Source organism: Pocillopora verrucosa, chromosome 6, assembly GCF_036669915.1.
Source record: "Pocillopora verrucosa isolate sample1 chromosome 6, ASM3666991v2, whole genome shotgun sequence".
NCBI lineage: Eukaryota > Metazoa > Cnidaria > Anthozoa > Scleractinia > Pocilloporidae > Pocillopora > Pocillopora verrucosa.
In genome coordinates this window covers 17,528,647-17,552,466 of record NC_089317.1, presented here as the reverse complement: position 1 = coordinate 17,552,466, position 23,820 = coordinate 17,528,647, and the positions used below count along the sequence as shown (strand labels likewise).

The following is a 23,820-nucleotide window of genomic DNA, read 5'->3' as shown; positions in this document are numbered from 1 at the left end:
TTTGTTTTTCCCTAGAGTACTAGTCTATTTGGGGGGAAGGGTGGGGGTTGTCAAGAGTCCAGTGTCTAAAGCTCATGAGTGGGGAGAGTGGGTTTTGAGTAAACGCAAAAGAAACCAGCCCTGTCTTTCATGACAATCTGCAAAAGTGAGTTTCATTTTAAAGTTCCTCGCTGAAAAAGGTAAGCCTCAGAAGCGTAAAAAATTTAAAGTTTGGACCATTCAGCTAGTACATTTTTTTTATTCTATCTGTTGCTTTTTTTCTACAGCGTTGTATCTTTTCGTACACTATTTTACTCAACAGAATTAACTTAGCGTCTCTAGACATCAGACTCCTTCAGAATCTCTTATCACTGTTCCGTACTACATAAGAAATATGTTTGTGGTCTACACCTTATAGCTCAAGAATTAATTTAAATGAACGACTCTAAAAGCGAGAACTTCAAAGTGTGATAAACAAAGATACAAATTGCAATTGGTGTCGCTTATTCTCACTAGCTGATCGTTTTAGATAATCTAAAACTAAATTTTTCAAACTTACTCATTGGAAATTTAATTGAACTAAAGTAATTACTGAGAGCAGAAAATAAAGATAAAAAAATTCTTCGCCCTAATGTGGTGGGAAGGATAAACTACCTCCTGAGATTTTATAACTTTCCCAATGGCGATTGCAATAGAGTTTCTTCGGATACTAGCATGCGTTAGGAAAACAAAGGGCATGTACCACCCTTTCCCCGCAAGGTGACAACAAGAAAAAGTTATAAAACACACAGTTGCTTTGCATCCCACTTAAAGGATCGAAAGCTCCTGAAGTTTAATTGAATAACCTCACTACTGCATCATAAGAAACTTTCGTGACAGAAAGGAAAAACCTTCTTTGTACCACAGTTTCCACTCCTGACATCCGAAACTTGAAAAGTAGGTATTGGTAAGGTTAATGGATCTGACAAGTTCGGGAAAAGCTATGAAGTAACTACTAATTTTATGGACTTGCCCAACATGGTGCGAAAAAAAGTCCCGATCAAAGAAGCAATTAAAAATGGTTTAAAACACAAATGAAACAAAAAAAGGGAAAAAATTCAATGTAGAAGAAAGGAAGGCCACAAACCAAAATTAAGAGACTGTTTTTGTTTAAAAGATTATGTCTATTATTCGATACAAACGATAGGACTGTAACTTCCCTAGTTTATAGTTAACTTCAGGGTTTGAGGCTAACCAGCCCAATCTGAGTTGCTTTCAATGCTTTAAGTCTATTTTTACACCGAGTTGAAGCATCTTGTTTTTTTTCCAGGATAGGCTCTATCTTTGACTAGCTAAAATTCCCATAATAGTTGACTTACAATCTGCGAGGCTTTTTCTTTCTGAGGCCGTCTTTTCCCAGCAACCAGAAATGAGAGTAGCCCACCGATTTGATGTCGGAGTTGTGAGACCTCCAAGATCGGGACGATGGCCTCCTTCTACAACTGATAAAAATTCTTTCATCTTCTTTCCTTTTAAATCATCAAAGGCTTCTTTGCCGTACCACATTTCCCAGAACAAGATCCCGAGGGAGTAAATCTCTGAAGAGGCATTGTACTTTCTATTTCGCACAGCTTCTGGCGCAAGATGAAGAAATGCATCACACTTTGATCCATGCTCGATGGTCAGCTGCCTCCTGAGGGAGATGTTGCTCAGCTTAATATCACGGACATTGGGACCGTCAAGCTATGTAAAATAATACCAAAAAAATGATTTAAATTGATGATAAAAAGAAACTCAATAAATAGTGGTTTTGTCTTGGTGGACTAGCATTTTTAAAGAATACACTGGATCTCACTTAAAGAAATAGAACAAAACTGAGTATGATTCCACTTTCTGACTAGGCAAAGGTCACTAGTTTGGTTGAAACACACTTACTTATGAACAAAGCAGTTATATCCTCATCTGCTTTTCGATGTTATGAGATAGATTTATATAACTGAATAAAGGGGGTAAGTTTCTACAGAACTGTGGCGCTGCATCGGTGGGCGAGTACAACAGGGTAGTTTGGTAATGGCAACTGAGTTGATAACGTAAATTGGTCATCGTAGGCAGCTTAATAGCTTACTTCATTTGTTGAATGAAAAGTGCTCGTTGATACCGTGGGGATTAAGGGCACCGTTTTGAGAGATAAACTTTTGTTCTAAAAATTTTTCGGCTTCCCGAATTCCCTAGATGTAAGGAAAGGCCGCAAACTGCCATATTCTGTTTAGAATGATTAGGGAGATCAAGAGTCTAGCGACTGGTTTGGATTTGCCTTGCATTTCCTTCTACGTCGCGAAGGTGTTCTCGGAATCGGTCACCTAGTTGTCTTCCTGTTTCACCAATGTATGACTTTTTGCAATAAGAGCAAGTTATGCAATAGATGATAGTAGCGTAGGTGCACATGAAATGATCACTTCGCAGTTATAATTGATTTAGCTTTTCAAAAATGTGAGGGTCTAATTGCAAGCTATTTGGCCTGGCTTAGTCGAGATCAAAATGTACTTAAAGACAGCCCATAAAACTAAGTTTGAACACAGTGAGGTGGACGTCCTTGAACGAGAAAAGCTCCGTGCACACGGGAGAGAGAAATAATCCAACCCTTTATTTTGCAGCGAGTCATAGACCTTGGAAGTCTTATGAGAGCTATATTTGTGTCCGCGCTCTGATAGTTTTTAAATTTACTATTTTTTTCTTTCAGTGTGAAACCAATGTCATGATACAAAACTTTTTATTAAAAAATGAAATATTTCCCTACCAAAACGTTTTCTAACCGAAGGTCACCGTGAACACATCCGTCAAACATGCTGCAAATCGACATCAGTGCTTCGACGACTTGGTCCGCCCAGCGAATCGCATCCATCGTTGCCACGGGATTCTTCGCAGGACAATTTCTGGGTTGATCGATCAGATGTTTCTTTAAATCAACTCCTGGACACTCAGCTACAAAGGCTGCTTCTAAACCTCTTGGAATCTTTCTAAAAACAGCACCGTAAAACTTGACAATGTGAGGATGGCGAAGCCTCCTGTAGAGTAAGCAACAAACACAAGAAATATGTGAACAACTTTCAACTTTGGACGTGGTAGAAGTGACAACAAAATGAGTAGTGAAAGTAGGAAAATATTTTCAGAAAAATTGTGAACATATGAAAATCATATATGTGAATTGCGGTTTAGGAAATAAATATGAAAACGATCTTCGCAATAATGAACACTACTCAAGCAGTAGTGAAAATAAGGCCTGAAAACATTTAGGCCTGTACAGGATTTGAACCCATGACCTCTGCGGTGGCGGTTTATTACGAATCAACACAATGACCAGCTCTCAGCTGGCTTGTTAGCTTGGTTGGAAGAGCACTGCACCGGTAAAAATTAATTCTAGACCGAATCGAACAGAACTGTACGTTAAACGAGGAATGCCCGCACAAGTTTCATGTTTCAGGAAAAATAGCTCAACACACCTATTAACGTGACTTGGGTATTTTAGGGAGAATACCGAAGTGTTACTAGCATAACGGGTGTTCTGAATCCTAAAAAGATAAGTTTGTTTTGTTAGTTGAGTGTTTGATAAAGATTGCTTCGTCTGCCAAGCACTCAATGATATTGCTGCTGGTTAACAGGTCTCTGTAAAGGTTACTTGGCTACTTGATGAGTACCTGCCCTTGGAAATGCGCCCTTGGTAAAGCCCAGGTTCCATAGGTCGCTTCAAGTAGACATCCTCTCTGACATCCCAAGAAAGGTCATCCCAGGAGAGCTGCATGCACCAGATTTCCTTAGAACCAAACAACGCGAGCTCACTGCCCGCGCAAACGGCTGCATTTGTCTCTACAAGGCTTGTAGCGAGCCTCAGAATCCTTCTTGCTTTGTGCCTCCTCCATAAGTTGCTGACAAAGTTTTACATCGGCCTCAACAAGCATGGGGATTCTCGCTTGCAGGTCATTCAGGGTGTTTACAGCTAGCTCCAATTGTCCTTCGACCAGTGGCTTTAGTGGTTGCAGCCTTCCCTAAAAACTTTTGTGCGATGATTCGCACGTACTCAGCGCGATCTTTATTGTATGCACTCTGTCTTTTTCTTTCTTTGATGTTGTCGGCAATAGATTTAATTCCCACCATTGGAAGAAGAGGCAGTGTTACTGGAACAGCAAATGCAGCTCCAACAAGAAGAGGTGGAACCATAAAAGGAATCGCTATTCCAAGAAAAAGTTTACTTTCAAGTGGAAGCGAAAAGTTGTACTTGCTGTTGAAAACGTGATCCTCTACACTTTCGCCTGCCGTTTCTTCTTCAACATGTACTTGTATTTGTGAAACATTGACTTCCACGTTGCGAAGCTCCCTCTCCAGATAATTGTATTTTTCGAGGAACTCTTGGATGACTGATTTCCGTGCCTCTGCAAACCTTTGCTGCTCCTCCTCCTATTCTTCAATCAATATCTGTAATCTTCTTTGAAGAAGCTTAACAAGGGCAGCCTCAGTAACTTCCCATGACTTCTCGACAGCTGGAAGCTCGTCAGAGTTCCACTTGCAAAATCTCTCTTTCACTTTGGGAAGTCTGTAGGTAGTCGATTAAGGTGTTGATGGCCTGACGAGTCCTGCTTTCAAGATATCGCGTCATTGCCTCCTTCGATGACTCTTGTTCCGCTTGAAGTTTCTTCAGCCTCTCTATCCCAGCATTTAATCTATCTTTTGCAGCCACATGGTCAGTGGAGATATTTGTTATTAATGTACTCATCAGCCAGACTATTCGAGACAGCAAAAGATCTAGCCAGCTGTACAAATTAAGGAAGAATTAAACAGTTGAACGTACTAGCAAGATGGATGTTTTTTAATTCTATACCGCATGTACACATTTTTTCCCGATTTCTCTGAGAAAAATTTGGAAAGGCTCCTAGTTCTTTAAGGTAGCCGTCCATGCCTCTATTCCTCATATATTTGCAAGAGATGGGTGAAGAGTAGCTGCTCTAGTAGAGAGGCATAACGTCATGAAAGGAATGTTGCAAGATTCTATCATTTTCACATTTTTGCTGTATGGAAATTCAGAGGGGTGGGTATCTATCTATTCCTCAATTACTGCCCCTCGGATATGACTTCTTTCGCCTTAAACTTCTTTGGCTTGAATTAACGCAAGTGACACAGCAGGCCCGTTGAGAGGAGTGTTTAAGCAATCAGGAAAAAGTGTAGACTTGTACAATTACTTTCGTTTATAGTAGTGATTTTTTTTGGAAAGAAAGAAATCTTGATGACAGGCCATGACTGAACGAGGTGGTTTTTGCTTAATAAATAATAGCTTCATGATAAACATACATTTAGAAATGATCTAAACTACCTACAATGTTGTTCAAGTCTTGTTTCGATGCTTTTCGAAACCAAATAGCCAATCTTGTCAGTAAGTGAGGCAAATTCTGAATTCATGACTCCATACTTCTGAGCCACAAGAGCTTTAGTAGTTGAAATGCGGATAATTTGAGTATTTGTTTCGACATCTGGCAAACACTGACTCAACTTGTTAATTATGTGCGCTATGACCACATCTCCCTCTGAGGTTGGTATGGTGTCCCACTTATTGCAAACGAACAAAGTGCAGTTTGGTGAGAATTCCATTTGCTGTTCATTTGTGAGTTCCCTCGTTTTGGCAGAAGTTGAATAAGCTAACAAATGAGGAGACAAGCTGTATAGCATGATTCAATCAACACATAGGGCTTTAATGAGATAGCTTTTTTAGCTCTTTGAGCTATCTACAAAAATCGTGGTTTAAAAAATAGATCGAGCACTGGTGAGGAGTTGAAAGGATTTGGCGGTAGTCACTACAGAAAGTAACAATAATTACCCACCCGATCTCTTTGAACTCCTCCGGCATTGCCGCTGTTGATGACATAGATGAAAGCAAAGGCATTTGGCAAGTAGTTCACAACAATTTCGTCCATAATGTCAGACTCCCCGACGCCAGGGCTGTCAACGATTATAACACCGTCCTAGTGTGGAAACAGAGTAAGTAAGTTTATTTCCTCCATGTAATTCTTCTCACCATTCGGCGTTAAAACTCCAAAAAAGTTCCTGAAATTTAGGTGTCACCTTACATCATATTTATAAAAGTATGGTTTGAAGCACGATCGTCGGAGTCTCTAACTTTTAATAATCTGTGAGGCCAAAACAGTTCCACATTTTTGTAACTTGATGCCTTTTCTCTCAAACTTGCAGACTTGACATGAACAAATTCTGATATTTGATCTATGTAAGGCGAGGATTCTATAAGATACTTTGTCTCCGAAGCCTTTCCTTCTTCCTTATAGTGTATCTTTATCCTTTTCTCTCTTCCATATTTCAATTCACATATCGTAGATGTTGTACTAAGAACTGAAAATGGTAAAAGCTCTTCACCAAGAATTAGGTTCAACATGCTGCTTTTGCCTGCACTGGTCTCCCCTAAGCGTAAGTAAAATGCAAAATGGTCATTACTCAAATCTTAAATCTCAAGTTCTTCCTTAACCAATCAGTTTGAATTTTTACCATAAGTAAAGTACAATTGTCATAAAGTGTTCCGCCCATATACTCGAGTTCGAGTTATTCGACGTAATCTTTCCGGTTTTAAAGGTCAGAGCCTCACAAGTCGCCACATAAATAGACTCTCCGGCTTCGGTGGTTTGGGTTACGCATTATATTCAAGATATTCACCTGCTACAAGAACAACATAATCTCTGTCTTCCATTCTTTTTATTCTTGTCTTGATTTTATAAAGGACGTCGCCCTCGCTTGTTTCAGCAAATCGAGGAAGGTAGCGTCAAGACCCTGTATTTCCCTCTCCACCTCAGCGTAATGATCAAGAAGGATTAATGACTTTTTCTTGTCCATTGATTATGCCTCTGAAATCACCTTAAAGGCCTAAAACACGGGTAAATATCGAATGGGTTAAAGAAGCAAATGAGTATATATAGACTAATTGTTATATTTAGGCTAGAAGAGAATATTACCGCTTATTCCTATTAGCAACTTAAAATCGACAAATGTATGGGTGTGCAGCTCGAACCGAGTGTTTACTGCCGTCCGTGTGAGTACAGAAATACAAGCTCAAGTAAGTAGCTGTATTTAACAAGGGGAATCGAAGCATAGTTTACAACACTTGGACAAGGCAAACGAACACCCGCCTATTACGAAAAACCAAAAAACCCACAGGTAAAATAGGAAGGTATTTCCCAACCAAATGCAGTTGCGCCGACCTTCGGTTAAAGATTAAGTTCAGATCACTACATATACTAACCATGCACGCATAATTTAGAGTATAAAAATTTTAACGAAATGCTTGAACTTCCATGTACCAAGAACTCACCTGTTTTAATTAAAACTGAAAGTTCGAGAGTTGAGATGCGTAAATTATTACCGTCACACCTCACATACATTATAACAAAAGAGCATGTTCGTGCCCGGAGGAAAATATTTTCATTATATTTCCTCTATATGCTACCTACAGCTTAGTTCCGCCGAATGTCAATACATTTCATCAAGGCCACCAATTTTATTTTTTCAAGAAGAAAGGAGATAGGAACAAAAAAAATGTCAAATAGAGTTTATTGTTGGTCTAATTCTCAAGTAACCTTGCAAGAATGGCAGACACTGTTAGATGAATTACAGTTGAATTTTGCGGTTGAAAGGACTAAGATGACTACTGCATTTTGTGCTCGAGGCCTGACTGTCTGCCTGCTGTTGTGAATTCACTGATCAGAACAAAATATATAGCTGAGCCCCAAATCTAACTAATTTCCATTTCATTCGGTGAGCGGTCAGCCAAATGACTATGAGGTCTTTTGCCACATGATACTGTCATGATATTGCCACAATTACTCATGTGGCTGGCGTGATAGCTTCACTGTAATTGGTACTTTTTTCAACCGACTCCTGACAAAGAAAGAGTACAAACGCTTTCGATTATTCGTGACAGAGAGTTAAAAGCTTCAAGTATGAAGTTCTTTAAGGCAGAAGCCCGACTACTTTAGCAGTAAGGCCATGGCAACAACGGCAAGCGGCCGAACCATTGAGCCACAACACGAAATAAAAACAACAAAGACAATAATGGTCTTTAGGTGTTTCTTAGTAAAAAGTTCGAAGCTAGTATGAGACAATAACTTGATAAAGCTCAGAATTAACATGTATTGTAAAAATTTACGAGCGAGCGATCCGCAGCCGTTTTGCTGTATTATTTTGGGTCGTTTGATGCACTGATCGGTAACCGAACAGACATGAAATTATAGAACTTAATTTAAGGATCAAGTTGCGTTTCTATGTTTCTTTGAAATCTTTGCAGTAGCGTTAATCGCATAAGAAAAGTAAAAATCTGTTACTTCAAGACGTTTTAGAAAGTAACTATACATGATATATGAAACCCTCATAGATTCTGAGCCATTCGTTTTACGATGCCACGTCGATAAGCTACAGCGATGTGATGATAATAAGTTCGGAACATTCAACGACTCGCTTTCGAGATGCGCAGATCAAAGGAATAGCATTAAAGGATACTTGCTGCCAAGTACAATTTTGTTAAAGCAGCAATGTTTCCCCAGCTCATCACTTGCAACCAGGTTGTGCAAAAGAACCTAATGCAACGGTAAGATAAGGGGTAAATGTCAAGTGGATAGACAATAGACAGGGGTGGATCCAGGATTTTGAGTGAGTAGTTTCCACCCGAGGACCCACTCCTGCTAGGGGGGTTCGGGGGCATGCCCCCCCGAGAAAATTTGAAATTTGGAGCTCTCTAAAGGCCATTTCATGCATTTTTAGAAAATTTAATTACCCCCAAAAGACTAAAAAAGCATGTAATCAAAAAGGCAAAAAACATTTATTTTTCTTGAAAGTACTACAGGAAACACTCTGATCTACAAATATTCCACCTTTAGCTACTGTGCAAACCAGTGTATATAGTGTTTTCAGGAAGGCCAAGTCATCACCAAGACTTTTCACACTGGAAAACATCACCTCCCAGTCAGGAAAATCAAGATGTGGAGAAAAAAAAACGAACCAAGTGTTAGTGTTTTTGATAACAAAAGAAAAACAAGCACAATTGATGATATAGTTTAAAGATTGATAATAAAAATCTACTTGCCTTTTTCATCCTTGGGACCACAGGCTTACCATCCATAAAGCCCTTCTCTCTCTCAAATTTCTTCTGTGTTGTGCTCCTATAATGAATGAAATGAATGAAAGCCAGGCTCAATAAATCCAAATGTTTAGCAACACTAAAAACAACATTTCCTGAGCTGGCTTTTATTCATTTCATTTATAGGAGCACAACACAGAAAAGAATTTGAGAGAGAGAGAAGGGCTTTATGGATGGTTAGCCTGTGTTGGGAGCTGGAATTCAAAAAATAAAACAATTATTAGAAAAATATAAATTATAAGAATCATAAAATGATATACAAATTGAAGTAAAATGATAATTTGAAATAATACTAGCCTTTCTTCATCCTTGGGAATTGCTGTGAAGCTGGTTGAGTTCAGTGAAAATGTTTGTTAACCATTTAAGCTTAACATGAAAACCCAATGTCAATGTCAATGGAAAATCATCACAAGTAAAACAAAATAGAAAATAACCTTGAAATGAGTTGAAAAAAGTTATACAGGCACCAGTTTGAGCTTCTATACTGTTCTCCATCAGTTTAAGGATTATGAGACTTAAAGGCCATAACCCAGACAGAACATAACTCACAAGTACTCTAGAAACAGCTGGTGCAAAAAATTATTACAAAATGTTTGCCATTCTCATTCTCCTAGGATGTAACTCAGCAAATAAATCTATTATACGTTCAAGGTCAAAATCCATGTCTCTGTGGGCATGCATCAGTGCCAATCCATTCAGTCTGTCCTGGGTCATTGTATTTCTCAAATAGTTCTTAAGATTCCGAAGGGATGATATGGATCTCTCACAAGATGCAAATGAAATTGGAATTGTGATCAGGACTTTCAGCATGGAATAGATGTTGACATATGCATCTTTGTCAATATCCTTCAGTGTAGCCTCCAAACTGTCAGGAATAATATCTCCTCTGTTATCCCTCCCCTTCCACAATCTCTCCCATAACAAAAGCTCTGCCTGTAATCATGCATAATTTGGTATGTCCTGTCTGTAATGGTTACAAAATTCCAAAACATTGGCCTTCCAGGCAGGGTCAGTAGCTAGTAAAACAGAGGGAATAATCGAAATACCTTTATAGCAAACAAATACATCATCCTGGAATCTGGTGTTGAGCTGCTGGAGTACATGGTCAAGAAAAACTCTAGTGAGATTGATCTTGAAATATCCCTCAGGAGTTGCAGCAGGAGCATTATTTCTATGCATTTGTCTCTGGGCTATCCTTGGCATTTCTGGCTGGACTGCTACTTGTCTTGCAATGGTCACTGCTTCCTGGTAGAGATTATGATGTCTGTTATCAATGTCAGTGCTCATGTCTTTAGCGTTTCGCCCACACTGAACTCCAAAACAAACACAAGCTAAACAAAATGCTCCATCGAAATATTTGGAGTAAGCTAGCCATGGAAATCTTTTCAGCCAGCCCGAGACAAACTTACGAGATTTTCCATTTTCCATTGACACGGGGAAATCAAAAAGCTCACCTGGTTTCCACACGTTTTCGACGAACTCCAGCTTCTGATGCGGCGAGTAGTTGTGGATCTCGTCGAAAACTAGGCCAATGTCGAAGGGAGAACAATCCTCCCTCCGACAAACAGGATCTCCGCGAGTCATAACACTAGTATTTTTTAAACGTTTAACAGTAAATTCCGTCGTTAACCCCTGAGCAAGTTCAAAAGTACTTGTATTGTAGGAGCAACGAAAGAGACCCGCTGGGGTAGGAACTGCCCTTTTTATACTTTGTCAGTAGTTTCCAAGGTAGTTTCCAAACACAACTAGCCAATCAGAAGAGTGTTTTGAGTGAGTTCCGATGACGAAATCTTTGCTAGCCAATCGTGAGGGGTTTTGACTGTGTTCCGCCTGTTATTGTCACCAAATAACAAGGACTTACACCCACCAGTTGCGTAAAGATTGGCTCCACGAACATTTTCCGACGGCTTCCGACGGTTTCCGAGGTGTAATCGAAGCTCGAAAGGCCAGCGCGTGATCCGGAACGCTCCCGAACGCCTCATGACCGCAATTATAACGAAATTAGTCATTCTAAACGTATTTTCTTTAATAAATAACTGTAAAACAGGAAGATGGTTTATTTCTGGAAGACGTTTAGTGATTTCCACAAAAGTATCAGTAGTTTCCAAAGGGAAATTAGAGTGTTTTCCAAAAGTACTTTTATCAACATTTAACTAGGTCGGAAAAAATTTGAGTGAGTTCCGGAAATCAAGTAAACTACCCTGGATCCACCCCTGGGTTAAACAATGTTGCAAAATTCTCCACTGCGTGAAGGAGAATTTCTACGGAGCGCTGGTTCGACAATCAATCGGGAATGTATCTTTCCGATTTCCTGCGTTTATTTACGATCCATACAATATTGGAACTTTCTACATTCAATCGTTCTCGACGTTCAGCTACAAGACAGTGACTCTATTTATATGCTTTTACAACGGAAATGCACGCCTACACTACGAAAAACCAAGACTGATATATCACTTATTCATGATTTACTCAAAAATCCCAAGCTATTTCCTTTGTGCGCGCACGCACTATTTGCGGCACGAATGACACATCACCAAAGTAACAAGATGTTCCAACCCAAACACACGCGCACAATTTCCCTTGACAATTCCTTACCTAAATGTTTCAGACCATTATTGATTTTATATATCACTCCTGCCGTGCGCAATCTTAACATTCTTGCTACAAGTCTGTCATTACCGTGCTACGCTTAATTAATCATACACCAAAATTTTAAGTAACTCAACTGTCATCAAACCCTTAGCTTAATTTCTAAATCAGGAAAAAAAGGATCACGCGATACGCTTGCAAGATTATCGCGACAAACAATTAACATTTTTAAAATCAGTAAGTGAGCTCTTTGTTTGTATAGAGTGTCACACAACGGGGTGTCATGGATCATGTCTTGGATATTATAACTTGCTTTTATAAAGCCTGTAAACTTTGCTCCATGAAATTTCTGTTATATCCAGGAATAGAAAGTTGAAAAGGAGCCAGTGTAGACTAGTATACTTTTTAGTCGGAGTATAGGTTTACCCTCGGGTTTCTCCACAAAGCTCAGTCACGTGCAATGAGGAATACCGCAGACACGTAATAGGTCTCACTAGAATCTATAAAAGCGGAAATCTTCAAAAGCGGGAATCTTTAAAGCGGGGAATCTTTAAAAGCGGGAATCTTTAAAACGGGGAATCTCTAAAAGCGGGAATCTTCAAAATGGGGAATCTTTGAAAGCGGGAATCTTTAAAAACGTAATAATTTTTTGGCAGATGGCAGTGTCACTCAATCATCATTTCTTTTATCAGCTTGAAAGATAAGTCAGTTATCAGCCTTGTAAGTAATCATGATTGAATACTCTGATCTTGATCGTTTTCCGGTATTATCTTCAGGGTTCAAAATAACAGCCGGCTGCCGTTTTAAAAGTTTTCTGGAAACGTAAACAAGTAAAAAGTTTCGAAATTTGAAACGTGCTACAGGGAGTATTTTTGTTCAAGCGTGAAACATGCAATTTTGTGTCCATACCGTCAATTTACCGTGTTTATGTTTCTGCACTTACGTACTATTTTAATCAAGATTTATTTTCCACCAAACCCTGTTTAATGTCGTTTGTATAGCCTTCTCACGCGTTCAAATTAAAGTCGGTGCTTGACAGTACGGATTTTCCATAACTCTAAATGATGAAGCGCGACAGTTTGTTTAGACAAAGTTGAATATTTCACGCTTGAACAAACACCGAAAAATTGACCCGTTTTGACTACGCTTTGTTAGAAAGGGACTGAGGTGCTCATCATACCTTTTAGAGGTTAAAAAGGGCGGGTTTAGTACCTCTTGGGCTGTTCAGCCTCAAAAGGTCCACAGCAGCAGCCTCTGTGATACCTGTCAGGGTATTGCACCAAAAATATGTGACAGTGTGTTGTTGTAGAATTGGTGCCTCTCAGGGTTGAAAAAATTTTACGCCACGCCCACAAACCAGGACCATGGTACCTCTGTATTTCTTTTAGAACCACTGCGCATCGTGAGTGGTCAACACTTATAACAGCGCGTTTACCTGTAGCCCGACTTACGATCTTAGATTGTCTTTTTCGGTAATAATCTTGTGGCCATGTAAATGAAATAAAAAGATGAAATGAACTAGGCACTAGATCAAAACACTTAAACTTTTAATTGAATGAGTACACAATGAGGTTCTAAAAAAAAAATTGGTATACATATACTTGAGGCACGTACATTCTAAAACAAAATCTATGTTCAAGTTAAAGCAATGAAAAAAAAGATAGCAGCCCGTAAAAGCAAACCCTCGAGCTGGAGGTGACACTTCTGCGTAGAATAATGAACTTACAAACATGTAAGTCAAACTGCATTTACATGTTATTTTTCTAGAATCGCTCCGAACAAATTAATAAGGCATAGAAAACTTTCGATAGCGATTTTTCACGCAGATTAACTTTCCAAAGGTTTCGTTTTCCCGCTCTGGTGTTTACTTTCAGCATTGTAACAGTACTATTGTGATTCGATTTAAGGAAGCTCCATAGAGTTTTTGACCGCGCAAGATTCGGAAGTATACTCATGCTCAGATACCGATTGATCTTGGCTAAGTTCTATTCGATAACGAAATATTTTGGGATTAAAAAGAAAAGAAATCTTCCGAATAAGATTTATCGCGTTTCTTATGATTGAATTACCGAAAATTTGGCAGAACGTTTAACATATTTATGCCCTTTATGTTGCCAATTAATTAGAAAAATGTCATGAACAAGTTAGAATGGGAAAACGAAAAATGAAAAAAAGCGAAGAATCTGCCCGTTTAACCTCTCTTATTTCAATTTCACAATTATTAACGGGAAAAAGTGTCACTTACTGTGAAAATTGTGGAAAATGTCACCGAAGTAATTGGAGCCGAGCGCCTTAATTTATTTTGTTTTACCTCAAGAACGAAAACCTGTTTATGTTCATGTTGATGTTGATATCAACTACAGAAAATAACAGTCTGAATCTTGTTTATTACATTTTGGTCAATTTTAGTGATCTTGAAGGCAGAAAGCACATAATAATAATCTATGAAAAGAACGCCAGTGCATATGTCATAATCAGACCAACAACGCTATGGAGCCACTTTAAATTGATGACGGATTTCCATGTAGCGTGTAGGGAAGAAACAAAGTCAATAATACAACATATCAATCTGCATGACGATGGCGTGAGTCACGTTTACTCGCGAATTTGAAATTTATCCGAATTAAAATCTCACCATTCGAAACTAAATCCCAATGAAATGAAATGCAGTTTAATTGTTGCTTCCCTGAGTAAAACTACCATGGTTCCATGGTTGTACAAAGAAATTACCTGGTACCATTCAGATGATTGAAACTCATCTTAAACTGTAAAACCATTAACTCACTAGTCATTTCCCTTCTTTCCACAAACACCTGCTTATATCTCCAAGGAAGAACTGTGAACTCTTTCCAGTATCTTGGCCAAAGACATACCAAGCTGTTGTGTAATGTTCAGCCATGCCACAGCCTTCTTTTTATTGATTCCGCAACGAGGAACAAAACGTAATCTTAGTTAAGCGGGCGGTCGAGGTAAAAAATTAATTTGTAGGCCAAAAATGGTAACAAAATTGTGTTGTAACAATATTGTATTGTGTTAGTGATACGAATGGTCCTAGCCATTGGCACCCTTTGGTGTGAAATTAAAAAAAGACAGATGTTCGAAAATGCTAATTAAACTTGTCTGCTTGCTTGTGATATAAGCAAAGTATATGAGAAATTATTGACGGTAGCCTTTATGTATAATTTGGAACATGGTTCTTCCTAATGACCAGTCCATGCACTGCAGATTTCAGTCATTTCTCGCTCACAATTGTCAGCTGTGGGACGTTTTTCTGGGTCTCTATCCCAGCATCTCTCCATAAGTTCTTTCCAGCGGCGTGGAGGCTTTTTCAATTCCATGATATCTTTCGGACGACGCCCATGATCCACCAAGCTAAAGAAATGTTGATTGTTTAACGCTTCAACTTCAGCAAATGCTCGTCGTCCAAACCACATCTCCCAAAGCATTATTCCAAAACTGTAGATGTCTGCTTTGAAATCATATAGTTTAGAATGGAACACCTCAGGTGCCATGTACGAAAAAGATCCCTTAACAGTACCGCTGACTTTACTTGCTTCCTTAGAAACGCCGACATCACCTATTCTCACGGAATCCTCTTTCGACAGCTTAAATAAAAACAAAGACAAATAGAGAGTAATACACGGGCGCGCGTAGAAATAGAATTTCTCTTCGAGTGTTTAACTCGATAGCTCACGAGTGAGTGCAGCGAACGAGTGAGATGTCGAGTTGGACACGAGAAGAGAAATTGCATATATACAAGCAGCCATGTATTATTTTGTTTACCATATAAACACAATAGCCCTTTACTGACAAGAAAAGCCGACTTCATTAATGAATGAAAATAAACGAATCAACAATCCCCGAACAAAAAACCGTTCAGTGCGTTGGCGCTAACTCGTAAGACGGAAAAATCGTCGAATCATGATTACAAAAACAGAAATAGTCGTAATTTTCAATTACAAATTCTCATTTGTTGATTTCTTCCTTACCGAAAGAAGTCTTTAAGGTAAACGGCCAAGATTGGCCAGTGGCAAAGCTTCCAGTTGTCAATTTTTATTCTCAGCCGCGAGAAATGCCAACATCAAAGCCACTGAATACGTAACTTTCGGTTTCTCTTTTCGTATATTGGTTTTTTTCCCCTTCTAGGAAAGTTTGAACCTCATTGTCTGTCAGCGATACAGATTTTTTAGAGTTAGCCGTCAAAATCCGAGGAAGTTCCTACAAACTACCTTGTATTGAGAGTCGTGAAGGCTTTGCTGTTCATTTATCAACCTGACCGGGTGGCGCCAAAGCCGAGTGATGTGTCAGCAGCTGATTGGCTATATTAAAACACGTGAAAAAATAGATATTTTTTCACGTGTGCTGTTACGGCTTTTCTTAGGGCCGGAAACCCTTGTATAACACCGCAGTTTATGTGATAAGTATATTTATTATTGGATTGGAAATCACTAAATGTTTTCCCGCATTCGTAATTGAGAGAAGTTTCGGTTCGTAATTTTGTGAAGACGAAAACTCAATGTACGGTAAAATGGCTTGTATCTCGCTTATCAATTGTTTGACAATCACATTTTATAATACTTCAGTCACTACCATTCTCTATTATTTGTTCGGGAAATGAACTTTACGGGCTAAGTGCAGTGTCACCCAAGAAGCGACATTTTCCGCTGTGATTCAGTTGGTTTTGAGATTTGTGAAGAAATTCTAGAAGTTTGGATGCCCATGATTGAAAAGTAAAACTATAATTTTAAATGACTAATCAATTCCACTGACTTGCAAGGACTGGCAAGATGCGATAAAAATATTAAGATCGCTGTAAGTACCTACCAAGATGTTTTCTAGCTTGAGGTCTCTGTGGATAATGCCTACTTCGTGCATAAAGTGAAGACCAGCGGTGATTTCTTTCGCCCAACGACAAACTCTAAGGTCCGCTGTTTTTCCGGATAGACCCGGAACAGATTCTCGGTGCTTGAAGATGTGATCTTTGAGGCTTTCTGTGCACCTTTCCATCACAAAGATCAACCTTAACCCGTCCTCTTTTTTCAAGAGTGCAGTCCCAAAAAACTTGACAATATGAGGGTGATCTAATTTTCTGTCAAAGGAAAATATCACGCATGAACTATGCTGCAGGGCGAAAGATGCTTTGTTCGAAACAACACACAGTAGAGTATGTACATTGAGAGAGAGTTAACTAGTCGACAGCAGTTTAGCTTGGTCTGCACTCTTATCAACAACAAAAAACTGGCCTATCAGATTGCGACATTACTGCCAATTACGGTAAAAAAATGGTATCGACGAAAAGCAGCAAGTCAAGCTCCCAAAAAGTTAATTTATGCTTAAAAAGTTAATTTATAATTTAAAAAATTCTGACACGCCTAATGTAAAGAGTAGACCTTTAGAAGTAATCCACCAAACAAGGGTTCTTTTCAAAAGTAAGCATAACAGTTCACTATATGAATGAACGTCAACAGCACTTATCGCAATTCCTTTGATTCAAACTTTCTGTTTCTACAAATACATTGGAAAGTCTCCGAAATCATGGCGCGCTTGCTGCGTAAGATTTCAATCAATTGTTTCAATTATAGGATTAAAAAAGAGCCAAACGGTTGATGCTCAATTTTTCCTCAAGTCCTACTCCAGATACGCGGCATTATAATTTGGGGGAAAATTAGAATATTGAGATGGAAATGGGGGAATTTTTTCTCACCTCAAAAGGGTCATTTCTTCAACTACGAGACTTGCATTTTCGACGTCTAGAGGTTTGCGGCAAACCTTCACAGCTACTTTTTGCTCGAATCCATGTCTTATCATCTTCCCTTTGTACACAGAGGCAAACATACCACACCCAAGAAAGGCAGATGCATCATCCTTCCACTGCAACTCCTCGTTGCAGTGAGCACAGGCCTCTCTCAGCCCAAATGCAGCTAGGTGTCCTCTTATGGCAGAAGCAGAGTTCCTAATTGGCTCGTACAGTTCTATAATCTTTTGGTGTGATTGCTTGTTGTCACGGAGTTCTTCACATAACTTTTTGTTGGCCTGAATCATCTGTGGAACTTGATTTCCAATTTGTTCCAAACGTTTCAGATGCTTTTTAAGCATTTTATTTACCATAGACTTAGCTGCATCTCCATTTATAACACACTGAAGAAAGCTCTTTCTCATCCAAAGAGAAGAAGTAAAATTCTTCATCATAGGCATAATGGTGTCGAGTCCACCCAAGGATCCGGAGATACTCCTGAATATTCCAAGCCTCTCAGCAAAGAGATCAAAAATGAAGACCACGGAAGCGCTAAACTTACAATGTGGGTAAATTGGTGTGGCCATTGAGACTTCGCCTTCCGAGATGTCACGTTGAAGATTCAGGATTTGCATTTTTGCTAAATTGTGTTGCTCCAAAAATCGTTGAAGAGGCAAGCTAAAAGCATTTGCAAATACGTGATTTTTATCTTCCCACTGTTGCAAAATTACTTGCAGTTCTTCGTCCAGCTCACTTACGGATGGAGCAGATCCGTAAAATCGATAGATGAATTGTGTTCCCAAATCCTCTGAATTGAGAAATTCGCAGAGCTTTGTTTCGACCTCGTTGGCTTGGGCTGTCATATCTATGCGGATCCTATCAATAAGTTGGGTTTGTTGTCTCTCAAGCACTTCCAGACGATAAAGTATGGTGGTCATGTTCTTGTTGACTTTTTTATGATCTCTAGTGGCGTTCATCGTAACCATCTTTGTTTGACAAATTAGTTGGTAAAATACAAAATCAAGCCATCTGTAAGGAAATAAGGAAATGAAAAGAGAATTATAACTCTGATTGTATTTTTATAACTCGTAGTTTTAGAACGAACTAGGTACATACAAAACAATAATCAGCAAATCACTAAATAAGCCACGTAATGATCGTTTCCCATTGTAAATGACCTGGCTCGTTTTAATCCTTTAAGTTACTTAACATATACGATTTAAAACTCGGACCGCGAAAAGAGTTTGCCCATTAGTGTTGGAGTTTGGATGACAGTGATATAAAAAATTAATTGAAAGTTCTTCTTATGTTACTAATCTAAAGTTTCTGTCTCTTTTTTAATCATTTGACTTTGTTTAAGAGTTATAACCACAATAAAACTATAACACCCAATTCCATAATCAAAAGAAGGCATGCACTTACCTCCAGTGAATTCCCAACCTTTGCTCAATGCATTTTAGAACAAAAATATGGATCCCATTCATCAGGGTGATGAAGTCGGCTTTAATCTTTCCACGGCTCTGAGCATCGAGAGCATTTTTTACAGATATGTAGGTGATCTGGGATTCAGGAATAAGATCAGGCCACCACTCTGTTAACTTGGTCTTTATGTGTGCCTTAACATCGTCGACTTCGTCCTCTGGAATCTGGTCCCATTTGTTGCATACAAACAAAGCACATTTGGAGGGAAACTCTTCTTGTCTTTCACGCGATATCTTGCCCAGTTCGCTCAGCAAAGATACAAGCTTTGTATTAATCAAAAAGTTGTCAATTAACACAAAATGGCTACAAAGTACTTAAAAAAATAGTCAACTTTAAAAGTTTAATCATCACTTTGATTCGTCCTTTGTAATACTATTTTTTCTTTTCTAAAATTTTAATTTCACTGCTATCCACATTGCACTAGCTACTTACCCTGTCTTTCTGAACCCCTCCAGCGTTTGCGCTGTTGATGACATAAATAAATCCAAAGGCTTGAGGAAGATACTCTGTCACTACTTCGTCCATGACTTCCGATTCTCCAACACCAGGACTATCAATGATAGTGACACCTTTCTAAAACACAGAAATTAACGCTGAATAATTATCTACAATAGACAATCATCTAAATTGTTCGAATTGTTCTCTTTGGCATAATCTAGGTCTAGAAAACTATCAACTGCTATTGGAGATTGAACCGATTTTTTTATTCACTCAAAATGGTTGATATTTACAGTAGGACTGGATATGGATCCATGTCATTTTCATTTTTTTTTAGTTTATTAGTTTTAATCCTGCAATGAATGTCAGCCCGTTCATGTATGCCAGTTCATCTCATCTAACGAGGTTGTCAATCAACAACCTCCAAGTTTGGTCTCGATGTTCATGATAGCTGATTGGAGAAACCAAAATCTTGATTACTGATGGGGGTTCAACTTTCCATATCAACCTATGGAATACTTTATACGGGAAAGAACTGTGAGACAACACTAGTGGCTGGCTCAGTTGACGTTCCTAGGCAAAGGAGGGTATTACATACTTTCAAGTATTTCCGTAATGTTTCGATTTACAGAAGACATTTAACGGTTCACTGAATACTTACCTTCAACAATTGATGAGGCCAGAAGATTTCAACCTTTTTGTAAATTGTACCTTTCCCACGGTCTGCACCCTTCACGTGGACAAAAGGTGAGATCTGCTGGAGATAGCTTTTCCCTGAAGATTCTGTTGGATTCTCAAGAAATATGATCGATGTTAGGCCTGTTTTCGAATCTGTGTCTTTGAGGTGCGCCACAATTTTTCTTTCCTCGCCGTACTTCAATTCACATAGCGTGGAAGTTGTGCTCAGTGAGGAAGATGGAAGAAGCCTCTCTCCCAGAATGAGATTTATCAGGCTGCTTTTTCCAGCACTTGCCTCGCCTAAAACAACAAGACAAAAACAAAAACAAAAATAAACAAAAAACACTTTCATCCAGATGTACTTTCTAAAACTGTTTGTGTGACTGGAAGCATGAGTTACAGTTTTGTTTATTCGAGAGAGTCTCGTGAAAGTGCTTTTTAATATCCTTCAAGGTCAGTTGGCCGGCACCTCCACTCATGCCTATCGATAGTTAATATTAAAGAAAGTACTATAGAAATAGCAGTTGGTAGATCAGAGTTAGAGAATCAGAGTTAATAAGAGTCAGTTAGGGAGAGTGGTCAAAGAAAACTGATAGAAGAATATTTGCTTTTAGTGGAACTTTTCTCTTTGACCACTCTCGGACTGATTCTAGCTGACTCTAGCAATGTCCTGTCAGAGTCTGTTATATTAAAGAAGAAAGAAACAGGACAAGCTTAATATCCTTGTGCCTTCCGCCAAGCGTGGTATGCTAGTTTCCTTCTGACCAAGATGAAACAATACTATAAACCTCTCTGAAATGGGCCAATCCTCTGTCAGTTGCGGAATTTCATAAGCCTGGAGGCCAGGAAAAAAAAATAATGTGGTTGTTTTGAGTAAATTCTCCATCATCACTTACCTGCAACAAGAATATAGTATTCCTTCTGTTCGAGTTGGCTGATATGTTGCTTCATTTCCTCTAAAATTTCGCTTATATTCACCTGCAGCAAAGGCAATGAGCGATTCTCATTCAGTTGACTCAAAAAATCTTGGGCTTTGCGAAATTCATCCAGCAGTAGGCTTCTTTTGCGTTCGTCTTCGATTTTTGCCTCTGATAGAGTAGAAAGAACCTAGAAGAACACATAAGAATTATTTGTAGGCATCTTTTGACAATGCCTGCCGTATTCCCCCTCCACTCCCACCGGACTGTTCCTGTTCATGTAATAAAGAGCTAGTCAAACTGAAAATACTTATTCTTGGAAATAGGTTAATAAGGCTGATGATCGTTTAAAATAACTTTAATGTTTACGCAAGTTTCATATCGCCAATCAGCTCCTGACATGTCACTCGCCTTTCACGTTACTCTGTCAGGTTGATAAATGAATGGCAAAGCGTTCACCGTTCTCAATCCAAGACCGTTTGGAGAGACTTTTGTCGGATTATGGCTTCTAAAAACACTTAAAAACTCGTATCGCTGACAGACACTGACGATCAAGATTTCCTAGAGGCGGAAGAAAACCAAAATACTAAAAGAAAAACCAAAGTTACGTGCTTGGACCTTGAGCCTTACGGCCGACGCACTTTACGTCGCGGGTTGCAAATCCTAATTTGTCTCATTCATTTAAAATAATGTCGGCTTTTCTAGGTAGTAAGTAATAAGTGATTGTAGTGAGTAATAAGTGATTGTAGTAAGTAATAACTAATCGTAATCAAACCGATACGTCACTCGTTCGCTGCGCTAACTCGTGAGCTATCGAGTTGAGCACTCGAAGAGAAATCCAATATGTACGCGTGCCCAAGTCTCAGAATGTATTATTCTTTATTTATCACATAAAGCGAATCGGCCTGTTGATCCTTAGTCACAAATTAGTCAGACATGCATCACAAATGTAACACATGGAGCTGTCTGCACTTTATAGTCGACTCTCTCAAAAACATGCGGTTTCAGATGCCACCGAAAACTTCACTTTCCTACAGATGGCAGTCCTGCAGTTGGTTTTAGTTTGCTTTGTTAATTATATAACCAGCAGTTAGACGCAATTTGTGATATGGCACGTGAAAATGTGTCACGTATTTCCCTGGAGGGGAATATTGAATCTTAACCGCTCAAGTTTAGTCGTGCAGACTGATAAGATAAAATGTACGCTTTACTTCCGTTGGCCTGACCCGACTTGATGCAAAAGAGATTCGGAGTGACAATTGCCGCACAGCATGCAACTGAATACCTTTGTGTTATCCGTCACTTCACAAATTCGCTCTTGTCTAAACCCCGCCACGCGTTGAAGTGTATGAAATCTTCCTCGAGTACAGTTCGGGTATTAAAAATCAATTTAAACATAGGATCGCTTGGTTAGCTGGTGGCAATAACTTTTCCGGGTCTCCAGAGGCATTTTCAAGTACATCTACGGCGTCAACTTTTCCGGGTCTCCAGAGGCATTTTCAAGTACATCTACGGCGTCAAGAGTGTTAATTTTGGCAAAGGCACCCAGCCCGCATGAAAACTTAAAAGGAATACTACTTGTCCTTTCTTGATATCGTCGAAGCACAATGATCGGCTCTGATTACCAAGGCACTAAAACAACATTACAGCTTACCACGTTAAATGTCACAGGCGCTCTATCTGATCCAGCTTTGAAGTACATTTACATAAGAAATTTATCAAAGGAAATGTTAGTCACGCTCACTGAATACATTTTACAATGGTATGTAGCTCCGTGTTACTAAGAATAATATTATTTTAGTAAGCCCCATTTTATTCAAAGGTTGAACATAAAATATAATATCTTTTTGCCAAAGGTACATTTCAACTGACAAAAAACGATCTGACAGGAAGATCAACAAGATTTTACTGAGGCGAGGTCTACGTTCGTTACAATTACGATAGCCTTGCACACACACATATCCGCACGATTTCTGCTTTCATTCACAAACTAATCACAACTAAATCAAATGTTTTGTGTTGTCTTCAAAGTTTACCCGTTTAATAATGTCAATGTACACGTGATATAGTGATTGCGATACAATCCATCATTGACAGAGGTGAAACGTATAATGAATCAGTAAAGCATTGTTTGATATATTCACTGCAAAAACTTCTCTGATGCATACGCTTTTCGGTAAGTTTGCCAAAATTATCCTAATAACACATTTCGAATTTTTTATTCTTTACTTTTTCGCCACGGTAGCAAAATTCAGTTCATCTGATTAGTCGTGTGTTTGAGTTAGTTATTCAAATCTGGCTTCCTCAGTTTGGCTCGATTTCAATTACTTTGTTTAAATAATGAATAAGTGCACTACAGTTTCAAGGAACGGCCTTCAATTGTCTAAGAGACGCTTACCTGATCGGCCTTCCGTCTGGTATTGTTAATAGATGTCTTCGAAGCAGCTTCTACGCCTGTTTTCGTTTCATCCAACGTTTTTAATCCTTTGCACAAAATACCAGGCGCCTTTATACCTCGAATCTCATCTTTAGTGCTGTTGTCGATTTTGTCGACAACATTTACTGCCAATGCATCCCCATTTACTCGCGTAAGGGTGTTGCAGATAAAATACCCGTTATACCAAAGGTAGAACAAAGGAATCAGGATAAAGCTGAGATAAAGCAAAACGAACCATAACCATTCCATCTTAATTCTTAAGACAAATTGTTGTTGTGCGCATTCGAGCGAGAAGTGCAAAGTCTACTATGCAACATAATCAGACACAGGCTAATCCTTAGTCCCCTTCCGCTGAGCTCATTTGCTTCGTTTCCATGGTGATTTAGTGTGTACCGTACTAAAT

General features: G+C 38.9%; 1 protein-coding gene and 2 pseudogenes across 1 annotated transcript; all 3 read right to left on the bottom strand.

Moving 5' to 3' along the window:
- Nucleotides 1-218: 218 nt before the first annotated feature.
- Nucleotides 219-7,466, bottom strand: LOC131770078 (uncharacterized; annotated as a pseudogene).
- A 1,333-nt stretch (nt 7,467-8,799) lies between these two features.
- On the bottom strand, nt 8,800-10,723 carry LOC131793385 (52 kDa repressor of the inhibitor of the protein kinase-like; annotated as a pseudogene).
- A 2,582-nt stretch (nt 10,724-13,305) lies between these two features.
- On the bottom strand, nt 13,306-23,666 carry LOC131775114 (uncharacterized). The gene is made up of 8 exons (XM_066168960.1): nt 23,379-23,666; nt 20,960-21,170; nt 20,047-20,363; nt 19,380-19,520; nt 18,888-19,210; nt 17,436-18,494; nt 16,556-16,820; nt 13,306-15,336 (listed from the first exon to the last, which is right to left on the bottom strand). The coding sequence occupies exons 1-8, from the start codon at nt 23,664-23,666 to the stop codon at nt 14,932-14,934; spliced, it is 3,009 nt and encodes a 1,002-aa protein (XP_066025057.1). The 3' UTR covers nt 13,306-14,931.
- Nucleotides 23,667-23,820: the final 154 nt, after the last annotated feature.

Bases quoted from the DNA above. Each gene is read 5' to 3' on its own strand.
- LOC131775114 (XM_066168960.1), bottom strand. From the start codon at position 23,666: ATGGAATGGTTATGGTTCGTTTTGCTTTATCTCAGCTTTATCCTGATT. The intron at 21,171-23,378 runs GTAAGCGTCTCT...GTGTTCTTCTAG, and splicing joins CCAGACGGAAGGCCGATCAG to GTTCTTTCTACTCTATCAGA. The intron at 16,821-17,435 runs GTGAGAAAAAAT...TTCCTTTGACAG, and splicing joins GAAGAAATGACCCTTTTGAG to AAAATTAGATCACCCTCATA.